Genomic DNA, 18,069 nt, shown 5'->3' on the forward strand with positions numbered 1-18,069 from the left:
TGGCTTGATGTGCAGCTTCAGCCTTGTGCCGCTTCTTCCTGCGCCCGCCGGCCGGCCATTTTCGGTGGGAGGCAGGTGGCGCTAGCGGCCAGTCTAATCTTTGAGCACGAAGCCGCGCTGTTACAACACGTGCGCAAAATGTGCTCCGGTATCGTCTCGCAGAAATAAATGCGCGGGCTGGGCCGCGGAAAGGACGTTGCTTGGATGGCGGCCGTGTCTCCCAAATCCGGATGGACCTCTCCGGATTCAAGGTACCTTCGCAGGTGTGTCGTTCACCCCCGAGCTCATGTGCTGATATCCTTGACACAACTGATGTCCTTTTTTGACACCGCGCCGCCTGAGGTGCCGAAGGCCGCGGGCATCCCATCTCGGTCCTCGGCCTTGCCGCTCGCTTACGAGCGGGGTTTTCTCCCGATTCGCGGAAGCTTCTCATGATGTTATGCACCGCGGATGACGAAACCCCTCATTTGCTCGCAATTGTATGCGGAGGATCGTTGTCCTTGATCATTGGCGGCCGTTTTGTCACTTCTGTCGACTGAAAATGACATCACAACTGCTCAGGTAACGACCGATCGCGGCTGACCTGTTTTCTAAAGCCGAGCCGTGATTGGTCGTTACGCGAGCGGTCGTGATGTCGACAGAAGTGACAAAACGGCCGCCCCCAGAGATGGCTGAAAAGGGTCGGATTTTGCTGCTTATATTGGACAAACGCACGGATGCCGTGTTGCTGGTAACATATTCTTGGAAAAAAATGCGTTGGGGTTGATTTCCCCTTTAAAGAGACCAAGCGGAGTCGTAGTTCCCCAGCTATGTCAATAAAATTGTATTGTACACAATATTTTGGAACATTAGAGTGACGTTATGCGCGAGAGCAAATATTTTGAAAGTCATAGACCAGAAATGAGCGCGTCGCCCGGAAGTAACGTCAGTAGGAAGTGACGTAATTTGAGTAGCGACCCGGTGGCGGATACCGTACAATACTGCCCAAAACAAACATGGCAGACGGTGAGTTCAGTGTTGTTCTTTTCGTCTTTTAAACACAAGTAATAACAATATCAAGCCTTTATGCCAAAGTTGCTGCTGCTGCCTCCGTTCTCCTTTCGTGTCGCATCACGAGCGACCACAAAAAGTCCGCAGACGTCGAACAGTTCAAGCCTGATGCTAAGCAACTTGCTAGCGCCAAACAACCGGCTGAACGAGCGTGCCCAAACAGGACGACCAACCGCCACTTGAAGTCTTTGTCTTTGTCTTTGTCTTTGTGTGTGTGTTGTCGCACCTTTCTATCGCTAGAAAACACGATATTTCCGCTTTCTAGCGGCAGCAGCAAAAAGTCCGAAAAGCGGTGTGGAATCATTTCCAGGCTGTCAAAGTGACCTCAACTCTCTTTGCAGAGCACACAGACGCGGAACACACCATGGAGCATCCCACAGTGAGTAGTAGTTCTCCGCCGCCGCCTCCTCCTCCGCCTCCTCCTCCTCCTCCTCCTCCTCCTCACCATCATCACCAACATCGCAATTGCTCGCATAGATGCAGCAAATGTACAAATAGGATACAGTTTGTTCTGTTTTTTTTTAACCTTTACTTCTAAAGCTAAGAGCATCGATAACAGATCCTTCCATTTCATTTGCGATGAAGGGTCAAACAAGGCCACAGTTTGGGAAAGATGCGATCATTACAAACGTTTATCTTCTTCAATTCAATAAAGATATTTTTTTCCTTTAATGGCAAATTGCTCAACATGGATTCCCAAAACAACAACAAAATGGTTTGCTTTTTGTTTGGGTCAAAGTGAGTGTGAGTCAACTGTTGGCCAAAAGTACGAGCCTCATGATTTGGAGAGAACTTTTTCCTCTCAATCTTAGAACAAGGACGCAAGCCAAATCGTACATTTTCCCAACACAAATGCATTTCTTCACAAAGATGATCAGCAATACATTGGATTTGTGTTTGCTTGTTTTCTTACCACACGTAAATTGCCAACAAATATGCACGCGAGTTTTCAAACGCAGATTGTAAACGGCGGCGGTTGCGTTGATGTCTTTTCTTAAATGTTGGGAAAACAATATTGCGTTTCTGATACAGCGGTGTGGGAATATACTGACGTGAAATGAAATGAGCAGGCTAGCGTTTTCTTCAATGTTGGCCTGGAGTGATTAGCGGGCTAGCATTTGGGCAAGATTCGAGGGGCGACTGCACCAAACACACCCGCGCACACGTTGCCTTTGAGGGCAAAAGCGTGCGCAGCGATGGCCGCCCGCCTCTGTTGGCGTACGCTGATTGTCATTTTGCTGCTAGATGCTGATTGTCATTTTGTTGCGGCGCAGGCGTCGGAAAACCCCCACGCCGAGTTTGGCCTGACAGACAGCATCCAGGTAAGGAAGGTGTGGCCGCCCGCACGCAGACGGCCAGCGCGCTAGCATGCTTGTTTTTCCGTGCGGCAGAGGACGCTGGAGCAGGAGAAGACGTGCAAGCAGAAGGTGGACCTGCAGGCGCTGCCCACGCGCGCCTACCTGGACCAGACGGTGGTGCCCATCCTGCTGCAAGGCCTGGCCGTGCTGGCCAAGGAGAGGTCAGAGGTCAAGCGACGTGACGCGCCGCGCCGCGCCGCCCCGGCCCGGCCCGCCAGGCAAATCGCTCGACACGCGACGTAGCGGAGAAAATCTGCTCCGGAGCGGCCAAAGCAAGCAACTTGCACGTTCGCTTGTGGCTCCAAATAGCCGCCGGGAAGCTGAATGGAGCTTCCCCCTTGGTTTTTTTTCTTGGCGGAAATTCCACAAAGCCGGCGGGGGGCACTTTTTGCTTTGCGTTGCGGAGGCCAAATTGGAATTCGGAGCCCAATCACAGTTGCGATGACGATGGCCTCCCAATGCAAATCTGCTGAGGCATTGTCAGCGTCTCCGGTGCCATTTTCCACACAAAATGGGTTTTTTTGGCGCTACGCCGACATGGATGTGATACACGCGTCCGTCGGCGGTTTCCTGGCTCGCCGGCCGCCGCGGCCCGTTTTGTTGCGGCGTGTCCCTAACGGAGCGGCCTTTGTTTGTGTTGCGCGCAGGCCACTGAACCCCATCGAGTACCTGGCGGCTTTCCTTCTCAAGAACAAGTCGCAGTTTGACGAGCGCAACTGATGCTTTTCCTCTGTGCCAATAAAAGGAGTCCAAGCGGTAGCCAGATGTGCTTTTTATTGTGCAAAGGCGCGCGCGCGCGCGCCAACGAGCTCACGAGGGACGGCCGAGCAAACGCTTTTGGGGGTGGACGCGCGCTCGGGTGGCCTCAGATGTAAAAGTGGTGTGCGGCCAGGTCGTCCATGAAAGGTCGCACCAGCGAGTCGGTGGCAAAGTAGAAAATGAGGCCGAAGGTGATGGAGATGGGCAACGCTGGCAGTGCTTTCTTGAAGATGGCCAGCAGCAGCAGCGTCACGCACAGACCCTGAAACGCACGCACGCACACCGTCAGCAAATCCTCTCAATCCATTCGCCTCCTGGCTAGGGCTGCACAACATATCCACAAAATATCAATATCGCGACACTGGCTGTCATCATTTCAGAATTTTTTCAAGGCCCACGCCAATACCGATTAGTAGTCAAGGAGGCCGATCGCCGATATTCCGAGCCGATATTCCTTTTCGGCAAAAATATCGCCGCCAAAATCGGAAATAAAAAAACGAAAACTCTTCACTTTGTTGAAACGTCTTTAAGCATATGTTGATCGACCAATTTGTCACATTTGCATCATGTCGATTTTTTTTTTTAATTTGCCAATACTGTATACATCTTTGCCGTAAAAAGGGAGCTCCCAGGCTCATCGGCGTGTCTTCAAAAGCGAAATGAAAACGTAAACAATAGCGCCGTATAGTTTTGCACAGTAACTAAAGTCCTCCAAATTTCAAAAATGTCAAATCGCTCATAAAGTTAACTGAACGTTGAAATCAATAGTTCCTTGAAGTTAAAGAGTTTGAAATGGTCTCAGGGGCGGAATGGCCCCTCCGCCCATCTCGGACGGGTGCCCATTTTGTGGACGAGCAGGACGAGAACTCTTTTGACCAGGACGGACACAGCAAGGACGGAGGTAGCTTTTGAATCGGACGTGTTGTGTTGGCTTCTTTTGAATAAATTTATAAAAAAAAAAAAAAAACTGCTGGAGTGCTCCTTTTCATGCGCCTTCCCTACCCGACTCTTCTCACAGGCGGAGTCTGCCCTCCTGCGGACACGCCCATTTCACGGACGAGGGAAAAAAAACGAAAGCACCAAAAGCTACTGGATGAGGCGCAAGCGGAAGACGTTTGTTCTCCTCCTAAAACAACAGTGCCTAATTTGGATTGCGAAATAAGCCCATCAAAATTCCAAACGTGCAACAAAACCCAAAGTATTGCGTTATTATGCAATGTGAACTAGTCTTGTGCTGTCCCCTGGCTTCCCGGTCTGCGTCGTGGTTGTCGTGGTCGTGGTCGTCGTCGTCGTCATCATCTTACGATCAAGATGGCCACGAAGCAGGCCATGGTGGTGTTCCAGTCGCCTCCGCCGGCCACCGCCGCTTTGCCAACCAGGACGCTGTAGAAGATGAAGTCGCCCAGGCCCAGTTTCACGCCGCCTGTCGCCACACAGCACACGCGCGTCACACACGCACGCGCGCGCGAGCACGCACGCACGTCATGTCACTCACGCTCCTCCTGCTCGTCTTCCGCCGCCGCCCCCTCGCCGCTCGGCGCCGCCTCCTCTTCTGTCACACACGGCAAAGTCAAGCACAAACGCGGTGCATCCGGGGTTTGCCGCGCGCGGCCGGCGCCCACCTGTGGTACGTCCCGGCTCGCTGTCGGCGGGGCTCGCCATCCCCACCGTCCACGCCATGGCGGCTGCGCGCGCGCACGCACGCACGCACGCGCACACAGACACACGCACAGACAGCGCTCGTCAACAACGCATCGGGAAGGATGCGATGTCACGGACGAGGCCACGCGGGATTTCACCCGCGATGTCCCCGTCACGTCATGGCGGTCGGTCAAGAGGAGAGCGAAAGCGGCGTTTCCGCCAGCGGGGAAGCCCATTTGGCGGAGGGAAGAACTCACATGAGTAGATGAGGGCGGGGAAGATGGGCTCGTTGCGCTCCTGCGCCGTCTCCACCAGCATCCTCAGCGGGCCCTTGGGACTCAGGACCGCCACCAAGTCTGCCAGGGGAGGAAGGCGGACGTGTCGGAACGGCGCGCGTCGGCCGGCCGCTTGGCCGGCCGGTCGGCGGCGCCGCTCACCGTAGACGGAGACGGCGGCCAGGATGAGCCAGGCCGACCACTCGGGCAGATACTTGACGAAGACCAGCGCCATGAGCGCGCTGACCACGATCAGGTAGGCCTGCTGCAGCGCCAGCGGACCCTTCCAGTGCACGCAGGCCATGCCCACCGCGCCAAAGTTCCAGATCAGCACGCCCGCCGTCGGGTAGTCCATGGCCACGTTGTACGTCTTGAGCAGCTCGCTGCCGCCGACAAGGGGGCGGGCGTCACCGGGCGCACGAGCTTTTGGCCCGCCGTTTGCATTCTGTCGCTTGCGCTCCATTTGCATCGTCGCCCACGCCTTGCGTTCGATCGAAAACCTTTTGCCGGCCGTTCCTTTCGATTTGCGTTCTTTGAAACAGCGCCGCAATTTGAATTGGATTCTTCAGCTCGCCATTCCATTCAATTTGCTCGGGATTCAATTGGGCGCCATTCAATTTGGTTTTCTTCTTTTTATCCGGCCGCGATCCGCTTTCACTCCTCCATTTCAGTACAATTCCATTTCCAATGTTTTCATTCGCCATTCCGTTTGGATCCTTTGAGTAACGCTTCAATTTGATTTCAAGGCCTCCCTTTTGTATCTTTTTGCGTCCGGCCGACTCGGCCTTTGTCGGCAAGCGACGCAAAGCGCCGGCGGCCCGGAAGCGTGCGCAGGATTTCCCCCTGGGCGGGATTTGCCCGTGGGCGGGATTTGCCCAGTCAAATCGGAGCGCGAAACGTTGCGAGGCTTCCGCGAACGCATCCTTGAAACGGAACATGGGGACGGTTCTCTCTCACCTGAGGTACAAGAAGCTGAACCAGAAGAGCAGCAGGAGCGAGGACAGGATGAGCCAGCCGTGGATCAGCTGACGGCAGAGAGCAGAGCAGAGCGGCGTGTCGGTCGGCCGGCCGGCCGGCGGGCCTTTAGTGGGCGGGGACTGACCTTGTAGCAGCGGTACTTGTAGAGGAAGACCAGGAAGACGGTCATGAGCACGATGACGCCGATCATGACCGCCGCGTTCAGGACCGAGTTGAGCAGGCGCCGACCCACCGACGACGTGTTCTCCGTGAACGGCGTGTAAATCCTGCGGGCGGGCCAGAGCGCCGTTAGCGTTTGGCGCCGTGAGCGCTGGCGCCGTTAGCGTTGGCGGCTCACAGCTGCTGGTCCGTCTTGTCGCTGTAGAAGTGGAGCGACTTGATGGTGGCCACCACCAGCAGCATGCACAGGGCCACGGGCACGAAGAGCATGATGACGTGCTTGGCGCCGTACTTGAGGCTCAGCTCCTCGTCGCCCGCCGCGGGCCGGTCGCTGGCCTGCGGGCGGGCCGTTCGGCCGTTAGCTGGTACGCGGCGCCGGCGACTTACTCCGGAGGCGAGACTGTGAGCGAGTACGATTGTTCGAAGCCTCGCCGCTCCAATCAACTCCGATTCTTTCGGCCGCCCTTTGGGTCAATGTTGCGTCTTCGGCTCGCGATCCGATTTGCTTTCATTTCTCGGGGCTTTGACCGGCTCGGCTCGAAACGCTTTGAGGCCGCTCGCTCGGCTAAGTAGGGCGAGCGCAAAAGCGCTTTTCACGACCCAAGTGAACGCCACCGCTTGATCGATCGGAAAATTGGAACAATAGCACAAGCGGAAAATTGGACCGCTCTTTAAACGGTGAAAAAGTCGAGCGCTGGTATTTCTTTCCTCTTTGTGACGCGAATCCACTCGGAGGATTTGCCCGATCCACCTTGAGTGGGGGGTGGGGGGGGGGGTATTTGATACGGATGAGTGAGCTTTTTCGCCCGCCGACCTAGCCGCAAGTACGACCAGTCGAGCGCTGGCCGGATGTGACCGAGTGGAATTCGCCCACGCCAATAGCGGTACTAGTAGCGGACAATTTTGTTAGGGTGCGGAAGGTCAACGTTTACCCTTTTGGGCGAGCGCTCGTCAGGTCGGTAGGAAGGCACGGCCGGATTCTCCGACGGGACGAGCGCCGTGCGCTCCGTGTAGGCCTCGTCCTCGCTGTCCGAAAGGTTCATGGCCGCGCCCTGACTCCGCCTGAAAAGACAAAGCGCAAAGTGTCTGCAAATAAGTGAAGCGACGACGCAAACGCTCGCAGGCTCCACCTACGAGGCACTCCGCCGCATGCCATGCTTGGGCAGCAACGTGAGCAATCGACGTCGCCCTTTGGAGGACCTTGCGGCCTTTTCGGGCAGCCAACTAATAAGTCCAAGTCAAGCGAGCCGCCGCAAGCGCGGCTCGCGTGTCGCCGCAGCCGACTTGGCAACCGCCGGCCTTTTCTTCTGAGGTCGCTCGCCAGCCACGGCAACGCACCGCATCAACAATCGTCGTCGCGGCGGCTGGCTCCACGTGCGTCCTTTCCACCGCAAGCGCCGACTTCAAGGAGCGCAAAAGTCGGCCTGCGACTGCCAATGCGGCCGACCTTCGTCTTCACAAATGCCGCTCGCTACTAAAAGCCACGTGGAAAATGATCGGCGGAGCAGCCGGGCGACACGCTCCAACGTGACATCCGCCGTTAGCGGGCCACACGGACGCACGCGCCCGTTTGATTGAACATTTTGCCAGCCACTTTGGACAACTTGATTTACTGCAGAAAACTAGAGGGAGCTCTTGTTCACGTTTTCAGTTCACTTTTGAAGACACGCTAATGACGCCGGGATGGGAGCTCCCTGGACTAAATTTGTTCACATTTTACAACCAAGATGTACAGTGTCAAAAATGGATTCAAAAATAGATGATGCAAATCTGAAAAATGGTTCAATAAACGCATGCTTAAAGGTTTTTCAACAAAGTTTTTGGGGTTTGCAATTTTTGTGAAAATGAATTATCGTCGGCTCCAAATGTCGGCGATCGGCCTCCTTGACTGCTAATAATTGGTATCGGTCGTGAAAAAAACCCCACATGGGTCTATCTCTAGCAATCAATCAATATGGAGGTGACGTAACTTTTCAGCTTTGAGGCCCTTTTGCCAGCTCAAATGACCAGTTCCTCGCAATCATTTCATTTCAAGCAACAAATATTTGAAGGGGACAAAAGAGCAACATGCAGACGTCCGCGAGGAAAATCGCAGCGCACCCGACACCGATTTGTGCGATTGCCCGTGAAGAAGAACTACTTGGACTGTCTTGTCTTCTTCAGTCGGCATTCAACAGTACCGGTGGCCAAGGAGATTGAATTGGAAATCACAATGTCCAAAATGTTTCATTCTTTGCATTCCATTTCGTTTTTATGAAGTACATTATTCTAGTAAGCTGCTATACTTATTAAAACACACACGTTGGCTTTTGGGGGCAAACAAAAAAAATGGAATCCGACTTCGGACGCAAATCATACTTATCCGAATTTCGGGGGAAAACACCCATGTTTTTTCATGAAATGACGTCTTTTTTTTAAGGATAAACGTTGAGGTAACAGTTAGAAAATATGCCTATTATTTTACAAAAGGGAAAAACGCCGCCCTCGTTTTACGAGAACTGAAGTCCTCCTTTGGCGTCGCGCGCTGACAAAGCTGCGACCAGCGTACAACACGACTGGTGTAAAAAAAACAACAACAAAAAACAACAACAACAACGACGACGACGACAGAAAAACACCAACACAAACCTTCGAACGTGCAACTAAGTGGGAGGGCGACGTCACCGGCCCGCTCGACCCGGCCACCGTGTTTTGGTCAAACCATCTTTGAAAATGGTTTGACGTCAAAGTTTACCTGATTTGTTGAGCAAAGTTGCCAAGCGCTGCGCAGCCGGCCAGTCACAAGCCGGAAGTCACCGCCCGGAAGTCAAGTCAGCGGTTAGTCAGCTGACCCGAAGCCGCAAGTCACGTGGCCGACACGACGTCACGTCGACTTGCTTCCAAGGGGGCGCGCCAACCCAATTCAAGCCTTTTTCCTCCCTCCCCCGGCAACACCAACGTCACCGCCGGAAAGAGCTGGAATAAAAGGCTTCTGCAAATTCTAAAATCTCTCTCTTCGTTCGCAGCAGCTGCCCCATACCAAAAGGACCAAACAATATTGCGCCACGCGGTCCCATCTCCTTTCTTGAAAAAAAAAGGACTACAGTCTGGTCAAGTCTGTCTCTGAGCCGGCAAAGCACACTGACCGATGGCCCGTTTTGCAGACCTTTTTTTGTTGGTTTTTTGCAGACCATTTTTTCGCAGACCATTTTGGTCGGCGGGGCATGGACAGACCGACGATTGCAATTGGGCCGGGCTTGTAAAATGACAGGTGGCGGCCAAAATGATCCAATCAAAGCGACGCGCACGCTGCAAGCTGTGAGGAACGTGCAGGGCGCAGTCGGGCCTCAAACAAGGACGCCCGCAAGCGCCGCCTGTGGCACGTGCTGCACAAAGACATTTGCATTCCGGTCGGCCAGTCGGGTCGGGGGTGTCCAACTTGGCCGGCCGGCCGGCCGGCAGAGCAAAAGAAGCCTTTCCGAGCCGGCGGCCCCCATTGGCCGTCGGCGGGCCGCTGGAGCGAATCGCCGGGTCCAGGAGCGGGCGAGCGGCCCTCCGCTTTTGCCGACGTCGGAGCGTCCCGATGCTTTTGCTCAGGTGAAAACAAGCGGCTTTGGCGGTCCCAAGCGCGCAGGGAACACTTGTCCGCGCCAAGCTGAACGTTTGATGGCCGGACCCATAGGGATTCCCTCGAGTCCCGATTCGACCTTTGCAAATCGGCAAAGACGTGGTTTCGCCAACTTTTTTTTGCGCGTTCAACCCGGGACCCCCGAACGAGAGGTTCGTTTAGTCCAAATACGACAACGTAGCAAATGAATGGTTCTCTTTTTTGACGACATCAAACCATTTGGATTTCTTCCATTCCCATTGCGTATCGCGGCGGCAAGTTTTCGAAAGACAAAGCCAAAGTGACGAAAAGAAAGACGTCATGTCATTTGGAGATCAAGGACAAATACATCACATCAGCGATAGGAATATCTGACATGATATTGATCGACTTTGAAGCCGACAGGCCACGCCCCCTGGCGGACGGCCGCCAATTCCAGAGCTGGCCACCGACATGAGCGCGAGCGGCGACGGCGACTTTTGCTTTGCTCAACAACAACCAAGCTAAGCCAAAAGCGCATCGGTCCGCCAGGCTCGGGCGTGCCGCCGTCGAAGCTCGCCGCTTTTGCAAAGTCAAACGTGTTGCCGGACAAGCGGGTGGCCGCTCGCAACGGCGTTAGAGAGGCGGAGCCCCCCCGCAAAAATAAAACCCCCAAAATCCTAATCCGAGTCACCGTCTGCTTTGCTTCCTTCCCTTCTATGAGCTCATTTGGGACCGGATGAAGAAGCTCATCATACCATAATTATCGGCATATTGCGGGGAGGTTGGCAAGATATAAAAAGCTCACCAGATTGTCCGCCCCAAAAACCCCAAAGCATTTCAAAAACACATCCCGATATTGTGTTGGCATGGACAAAGAAATAATGGGCTTGGCCAGTCATGCGCTGCGCTCCGCCCGTCCGTCCGCCCGCCCGCCCGTCCGTCCGTCCCATTGGCTCATCGACGAGCGCGGCTCTTAAACTGACGTGGCGGCATCAAATCATCGACGAACCGCCGGAGGGTGCTGCGGCCGCACCAGCGCAAAGCAACTTTTCAAAAACATTGGCCGCGATTCGTATCGGGACATGACGACAACGATATATCGCGGCGATCGCACTATTGCGACATCCCTACCATAGCGATGTCACAATATTCCAATTGCCACAACACACGGTCGTCATGTCCCGATAGCAGCAAATCCGTCCGTCTCAGAGCCCGACTCGTGTTCCGTTTGTGCGGTTGGAGCGCCCTCCGGCGGTGGCTTTATTAGTGCCGTTTCATTTGACGCACGTTTTTGCCGCCTAGAACGGGTGGGTGGACGGATGTTTACGAGCCACGCCAATCGCATTTGAGATCCTCCGCAAATTGACAATGTGCGTTAGCAAGTCGGGCGCCGGCTCCCCGCAGGCCGCTTCTCCGCACGGAGGCCAATGTGAACCGGCTGTCCAATTAGCATTGCGGAGAGACATTGACAATGATTTGGTGTTGGACAAAAGCGCGCAAACCCAAACGGAACCGAAATCAAAGCCATTCTTGCTCAAACGAGCAAAACTGTGTTCTAACCAATAAACGGCAACTCTTTTTCAACATCTCCGCCGGCCCGCGTGATACTTTTGCGCCCGCCGCCGAGCCAATGGGACGGAGCCCATTTCTTTGCCGATGCACTTATGTACAAAAACACAATATTTGTTTAGGAGCTCTTTGTCTGGACAATATCGGGAGCTTTTATATATCGTTGTCATCGCCGACTTCTCCACAATATCGTGATAATTGAAGTTCATATCGTGTAATGATCGTATCGCGACAGTCCAAAAATATATACGCACTAGGGATGTAACGATTTAACATGGATAGGAATGCTTAAAAAGCGCATGGGTGTCCAAAAATGCTTGGCAACGCCACGCCAACCGCAGCCGTGATGCGCATTGGCTTGACGGCAAAAGTGCCAAGACTAGACGACTAACACGACAACTTGGGATTGTCGCCAATTGATGGTCATCGTGGGCGCGTCTCACGCCTCGCCACGCGTGGTGTTTTTCTCTGGAAAAAGCCTGGTATCCCACGGCCGGCGCGCTTCTCTGCATCGCGCGCGCGCGCGCGCGCCACAGTGGCGGTCGTCCGGGACGTAAACAGAAAGAAGCATTGCGGGTAGTAGCGTCGCGGCTCCCGAGTTGGCGCTCGATGCCCGGTCGCATTTCTGAAAGCTAGCTTTCGCTAGCACACGCTAACATCGAGCAGCAACAGGACGCGCCCCCGCCGCCGGTGTGGCGTTTCGGAATCGGAAATCTCGGCACTCCAAGTTCACGCGACATGAGCCGTTTTCAACAAAGCCTTCAATGCTTACTGAATTCCAAAAGACATAACACGGACTCGTGACAACTTAGAATTGAGCTCTTTTCCTCCCCATTGCAGGTGCACGCCACCTTTTGAATGCGGAGCACGTTAGAGAAGCAAAACAAAACCTTTTGGATTAAGCGTGACTGAAAACCAATACAAGTGATTAGCGCAGTGCTTTTCTCAAATTTGACTCCTTTGATTTCACTCTCCTCTACGTTAAAAAAAGGGATTGGTGCCCAAAAAAGTCAAACGTTTGCAAGTACTTTTTTCTCTTATTATAGATACTTTCATAGTGTTAGTGCAATCCAACACTACTGTTGGTGATTAGTCGACTAGCAAAAGAAGAGTTTGCGGCAGCCCCACTTGACACGCATACTGCGTCTGCGAATGGCTGCGGACCCGTTCTAGCACACAGAGACCAGCAGGGTAGCGATTAAAAAAAAGAAGAAAAAAAATCCAATCGAAAATCTGGAACAGAAAATCGAAATCGAATCGGTGCTCGAGTGAATCCTTACATCCCTGCTATACACATACATAGACATACTAGGGATGTCACAATATCCAAATGTCACGACACGATAACATCACGAGATGAACCTCGCGATAGGATCGATATCACAATATTTTGGGGAGCTTGGCGAAATTTAAAAACTCACGATACTGTACAAAATCTCACTATATTGTTGAAAAAGCACATCCCAATATTCTGTTTTGATACATCAGAAGAGCATTGACAAAGAAAAGGGCTTGGCCAGACATGCGCTCCGATCGGCGATTCGCGTGGCTCTTAGACAGACGGTAGGTGGCAGATCAGATCAGATCAACTACTACTACTAAACTCACCAGCAGAGGGTGCTGCAACTCCACAAAGAGAAACAAAACGTGGGCAGATTAGCTGCTATTCATATCGGGACGTGACGACAACGATATATGGTGACAATATCACAATATGGCCGATAGCATGACATCCATATGTACACCCCCTAAACACTATATTTTCTACACACACATTTAAGCATCCATATAGACATCCACGTCAATATATATACACACGCACGCCGTTCGTCACTTTTCGGCACCCGCTGTCACCTTGGTCGTGTTTGATTGACAGCTCGCAAAGTCCAACGCCGCCAAAGCGTTCCGCGCGCGCACGCACGCACGGCAAGCATGCCGTTTTATCGCCGTCAGCGGAGGGACGAAGACGAGGCGGCGTCCGAAGGCTGCTGGGCGGCGGGGCCGGACGGGCGGGGGTTGAGACGAGGGGGGGGGCGGGGGGTTGGAGGGCCGGATGAGGGGCGGCGGCTGCTGCAAGGCGGGGCGGGGCTGCTGCAGCGAGGCCGGGTGGGGCGGCTGCAGCGGGGGGCGGGGCTGCTGCTGGAGGGGCGGCGGCTGGCGATGCAGCGAGGGCGTGGCCGGCAGCGAGGGCCGCAAGAGCGGCGGCGGCTGGTGGAGCGAGGAGGCGGGGCCCGTCGTCGCGGCCGTCTGCGAGGAAGCGCTGGCGGGAGACGCCCCCGACGCAGCCTGAGCCTTTCAACAAAAGGGCGGAGCTTCAGTCAGCCTGTCTGCTACTGTCCGCGTCATCGGGGCGGGGCTGGGCTGGGCTGGGCTGGGCGGCGCGGCCTCAACGTTGGTTCTCACGTTCCTACCCTAACCCCGATCGGGAGGCATGTCCGAGTTCGAGTCGTCTCCATTATCGATGAGTCGGTTAAGTCGATTCCAACTGGATTCTCGATTAACGGCTTCAATCGATGCAAAATCAATTTTCGATTCATGGTTACATCCCTAGCCTTTGGGCTACTTTTTTCCCGCTCTGTGTTTGCTGCGCATGCGACGTTTGGCCACAGCGGCCAGTTTGGAGGTGGCAAGAGCTCGCGCCAAGAAGCAGGCCAACAAGCGGACACGAATGGACAGTGAGTCCAGCGAGCGCGCACATGACGCACTGCTACGTGAATCCTGGCTAAGCTAGCCAGCCAACCCGACCCTTGATGGCGAATGGGACAGACGCTATGATTGTGCATAACGGCGACAGCCCCGACCAGCTTTACACATTCACACTGGGGCTGCTTGTTCTGCTCCCGTCGACCAGTCGGAAAAAAAAAAGTTGAGCCGGCATCTTAGAACGCTACTTCTCGTTTACCGTGCTCAGTTGGAAATTCATCGGTGCACTTCTTCTATGCTCGTTCTTTCTTTGCATATTTTCCAGTTATTTCATTTCATCTTTCTGAACGGATGAACGGACACTTCAGCCATCCTTCTTACAGTGAACAAGGATGACTGAAGTGTTACTGCGGCTTTTTACTTCGGGTACATGTCAAAGGAAGTACTTTTACTTAAGTCCATTTCCCACAAATACGAGTATGTCCATTTCTTTCCAGCACCTGTATCTGTACTTCGAGGCAAGTCAAAAAAGTAGGCCGCAGCTCTGCCAGACGTTTGTCAAAGTTACAACCCTTCCGATAAGGAGGAGGACAAGCAAGCGATGCGCTCGGTCGTTGTGAGCGCCCGACCGATTATACCGGACAACTTGAGCCTTTTCCAAAAGAATCATCATCATCATCGGCCGCAGTTTTGCCGACGCACGTTCATTCTTGAGTTCTCATCGGGGATGTAACAATTAGTCCAATGTACCGATTCATCGAAAAGCGGTTAAAATCCAATTCACCGTACAATCGATTCAAATCGAGCTCGGAGAACTCAGCACTCACCGAATTGCAAATCGGGAAGTGAAAATCGAATCCAATCGGGCCTTGCGTGAATTGTTACGTTAATATTTGTCATGCAAATAGTAAACGTTAACTTTGAACGACAGACGCAGCTAAAAAATACCACCGGTAAATTGGATGAGTCGCCCAGCCCTGCATCAAGTACGATCTCCAAATCAAATTCACCTCGTCGTCCTCCTCGTCAGTACTCCTCCCGGAAGGCGTGGCAGAAGCATTTTTCGACTCCTCCCCGGAGGCGGCGCCGCCGTCCCCTTGCTCCGCCTCCCACTCCTGAAGCACCTCCTCCAGGTTGAAACGCCGCCGGTAGTTGACGAAGAAATTCTTAACTTGCCCCAGCGTTTTGTTGCCGATGACGTCGGCGATGGCCTGGAAATCTTTGCCGTACTTCCTGACTCCTGAACGGCAGTTGAGCAATGACATCGTCGTGAGAGTCGAGCGACGCACTTGCATGCACGTTTCTTTTTCTTTCTTGTTTTTTTGGGTGGACGTTTTTGGTGGCACAGTTGATTTAGTAAGATCATTTTGAGTTAAGTATAAGTCAATATTAATAATAATAGTCAAGAAAGTTAACTACGCTGGCAAGTGCGGTTGCCCCGCTTCTAATCCCTCACCGGATCTTTCCGATTCTTTCACCGAGTCTTTCCGTGGCCAAAAACAAAGAGTCACCTTGAACGGCGAGCAGCTGCTCGTCCGTGGTCCAGCGAGCGTTCACCTTCTGAGCGCTCTGAAAGCATCGTCGACAACATCGGCAAGCGTTTTTGCGCTCGGGGCGGCGGCGGCGGCGGCGGCAAACGACGACGATTCCGAACCAACCTCGGGCAAGCGGAAGTCGTTAATTCCGCAGTCCAAGACGTGCTTGAGTCCGCTGTTCAGCTGTTTGGCGTTTTGAACCTGAAGCGGACAAAGGCAAACCTCACGTGCCGATACCGATCGGTGGCCATCCCGCATGGACCAGGGATGTAGTGCCTAATCCAATAATCGATCAAAACGCGATGGAAGTATCGAGGCAAAAGTCGCGTGAGGGCGCCTCCGACCCTACCTGCCTCTTGAGGGCCACCAGCTCCACGTCCAGCTGGCGCAGGAGCGCGTTGGCGGCGGCGGCGCTGCAGGAGACGGCCACCACATCGTCCTGGGTCAGGTACATGCCTTTGGGGGGGCGGCATCGCGAGCGCTGGTGGTGGCGGTGCTGCAGCGTCTGGTGCTCCCGCCGGCCCGGGGCCAACTTGGAGGCGGGCGCGGCAGCCTCGGCCGGGTTCTGCTGCGGAAAGCGCCGCACTCCTCTGGCTCAACGTGGACGGCGAGGGGAGCGGGTGCCTTTACGTACCTCTTTCTTGGCTTCCTTGTTGGGGTCGTAGTCGCTGTCGTTGGGTTCCGCGGCGATGGCCTCCTCCATCTCCTCGTCACTATAGCGACAGCACGGGCAAGGCGGCGTTTAAAAGTTGCCATTGGCGAAAGGCTTCTTCGTACTCGCGCGGACGGACACCCGTTGGTAGGGACTGAACGATTCACTCAAGCCCTCAGTGAAGTTTCCATTTTCAGTTCCCAATTTTCCATGGGATTCGATTTGAGAGGCATTCCGAGTGCTCGTTCCACTTTTTTTGTTTTTGCTTTGGGAAGAAAATTCCACTTGCAAATTTCAGGCCGTCAACAGTACAAATTCTCCAATTTCTGTCATCCTCCACGAGGCAAATGCCTCATCTTTTGCGTTGGACACTGCAAACTTGGGCTTTGACCAGGGATGTAAGGATTCGCTCAAGCCCCGATTCGATTTTCAGTTCCCGATTTTCGTTTCAATTTGATTTTTTAAAAATGGCCACCACGCTCGTGTGCGCGCGCAAGTGCGCTGCCGCAGCCACGCGACGGCGTTCGGCGCAAGCGCGTCATTTGATCGACACAGTCAAAGGGTGGCGGGAATGGGGCAGAAAAGTGAACGATGAGGAGGAACGTCATTTGGGAGCACTCAAAATGAGTATATTCTGATGACCTCGGCACGCGATGTCTTTTGTTAGGAGGGCTCGCGAGTGCCGAGATGTCCCAGTTGGAATGGATTCTTCGATAGGGATCCACTTTGGATGAACCGTTACGTCGCTATTCTTGAGTCACCAACGTGGCTACTTTTTGACCCCCCGACAACACAGGCGCCACGGCAAAAGGGGAACGGCATTAGTCGCTCGGAATCACTTCCGCTTAATGGTGACGCCCCTCTACTGGATCGAGTCACGAACGTTTGACACCTCCGCAAGACAGGCGGCAGGGCAAGAAGGGACCGGCGGTATGCGCGGATGATGCCACGGCGGCCATTTGGCAGCGGCGAGGCATCGACGGGCAAGGCGTCGGGCCCGATTTTGAGCGCGGCCATGAGCAAAGTCCAACCTGTCAACCTGGTTGCTCCTGCTGGCCAGCTTTCTGGCTTGGCGGTCCATCAGGCTGGTCCTGGAGCGGGTCTTCTTCCACGAGTAGTAGTACTTGACCAGGCTGGAGATGGCTTTATCCGGAAGCTGACGCGGCGACGGCAAATCAACAAGGGCCCTGCCGACGGGCGCAAGGTCGGCCTTTGTCCCTTACCATCTGCTGGATGCGGTGGAAACTCTTGCCGTGGAAACTGAACGCCTGCTCAAAGAGGACTTTGTCCTCCACCGTCCACTCGTCGGGGAACGGCGTGAAGTTGGGAAGGTCGGCCAGCGACTTGTCGATGTTGTGCTTGTGCCAGAAGAGCATCCCCAGCGCCTGCACACACACGCAAGCGGCCACTCGTGTGGCCGTCGCAAGCGCGAGCGGGAGAAGGGCGCCTACCTGCTCCACGTTGTAGCCGTGCTTCTCTTTGGCCAGCGCGATGTACTCGTCCACTGCGGAGGGAGAAGGCGTTACTAGGAGGCGGCCCGAGCCGGGCCGGCGGCACGAGCCAGGCCGGCGGCGCGAGCCAGGTCGGCGGCGCGAGCCGGCCGCACCAGCCGGGCCGGCGGCACGAGCCGGGCCGGCGGCACGAGCCAGGCCGGCGGCACTCACGCTTGCCGTCTTCGATGGCGTGATGCGGGGACCACACCAACATGCCGCCGTTGTCCCGCTCCGAATATTTGCCGCAGCCTAGACGGGTCACCGGCGGGGATGTAACGATAAAACGGATTGGAAAGCGATTCATGCCATCCAGACAAGTCAAACGTCACGGACATCTCGACGGCAACGCCTAACAAAAGATGGAACGATTCGTCCGAAAATCAATTCGA

The 18,069-nt window shown here is 54.4% G+C and overlaps 3 protein-coding genes across 5 annotated transcripts in view; 1 reads left to right on the forward strand and 2 right to left on the reverse strand.

The window, feature by feature from the left end:
- Nucleotides 1-898: 898 nt before the first annotated feature.
- Nucleotides 899-3,167, forward strand: dpy30 (dpy-30 histone methyltransferase complex regulatory subunit). Its single transcript, XM_086032496.1, has 5 exons — nt 899-1,005; nt 1,392-1,429; nt 2,325-2,372; nt 2,442-2,569; nt 3,056-3,167. Exons 1-5 carry the CDS (start codon nt 996-998, stop codon nt 3,126-3,128), a joined length of 297 nt encoding a protein of 98 aa, XP_085888622.1. The 5' UTR covers nt 899-995; the 3' UTR covers nt 3,129-3,167.
- Nucleotides 3,164-12,626, reverse strand: psen2 (presenilin 2). 3 transcript variants are annotated; one of them, XM_086032495.1, is made up of 11 exons: nt 8,955-12,626; nt 7,153-7,282; nt 6,399-6,556; nt 6,186-6,327; nt 6,041-6,108; nt 5,246-5,466; nt 5,066-5,164; nt 4,790-4,852; nt 4,663-4,716; nt 4,472-4,590; nt 3,164-3,429 (listed from the first exon to the last, which is right to left on the reverse strand). In XM_086032495.1, the coding sequence occupies exons 2-11, from the start codon at nt 7,261-7,263 to the stop codon at nt 3,274-3,276; spliced, it is 1,191 nt and encodes a 396-aa protein (XP_085888621.1). In that variant the 5' UTR covers nt 7,264-7,282; nt 8,955-12,626; the 3' UTR covers nt 3,164-3,273. The 3 variants fall into 3 exon arrangements, with proteins under 3 accessions (XP_085888621.1, XP_085888619.1, XP_085888620.1); XM_086032493.1 differs by having other exon boundaries at nt 4,663-4,719; XM_086032494.1 differs by having other exon boundaries at nt 4,663-4,719; nt 8,849-12,626.
- Nucleotides 12,627-12,780: 154 nt separating this feature from the next.
- The window catches only part of rcor3 (REST corepressor 3), a 7,702-nt gene continuing 2,413 nt past the window's right edge, over nt 12,781-18,069 (reverse strand). Inside the window, 11 exon segments of the mRNA XM_086032492.1 lie at nt 12,781-13,393; nt 13,395-13,649; nt 15,011-15,240; nt 15,512-15,569; nt 15,659-15,736; nt 15,885-16,100; nt 16,170-16,248; nt 17,219-17,343; nt 17,411-17,572; nt 17,639-17,691; nt 17,852-17,929. Of these exon segments, the coding sequence (XP_085888618.1) occupies nt 13,307-13,393; nt 13,395-13,649; nt 15,011-15,240; nt 15,512-15,569; nt 15,659-15,736; nt 15,885-16,100; nt 16,170-16,248; nt 17,219-17,343; nt 17,411-17,572; nt 17,639-17,691; nt 17,852-17,929 (1,421 nt within the window). The 3' untranslated portion in view covers nt 12,781-13,306.

Source organism: Filicampus tigris, chromosome 6, assembly GCF_054856515.1.
Source record: "Filicampus tigris isolate MCC_2025a chromosome 6, RoL_Ftig_1.0, whole genome shotgun sequence".
NCBI lineage: Eukaryota > Metazoa > Chordata > Actinopteri > Syngnathiformes > Syngnathidae > Filicampus > Filicampus tigris.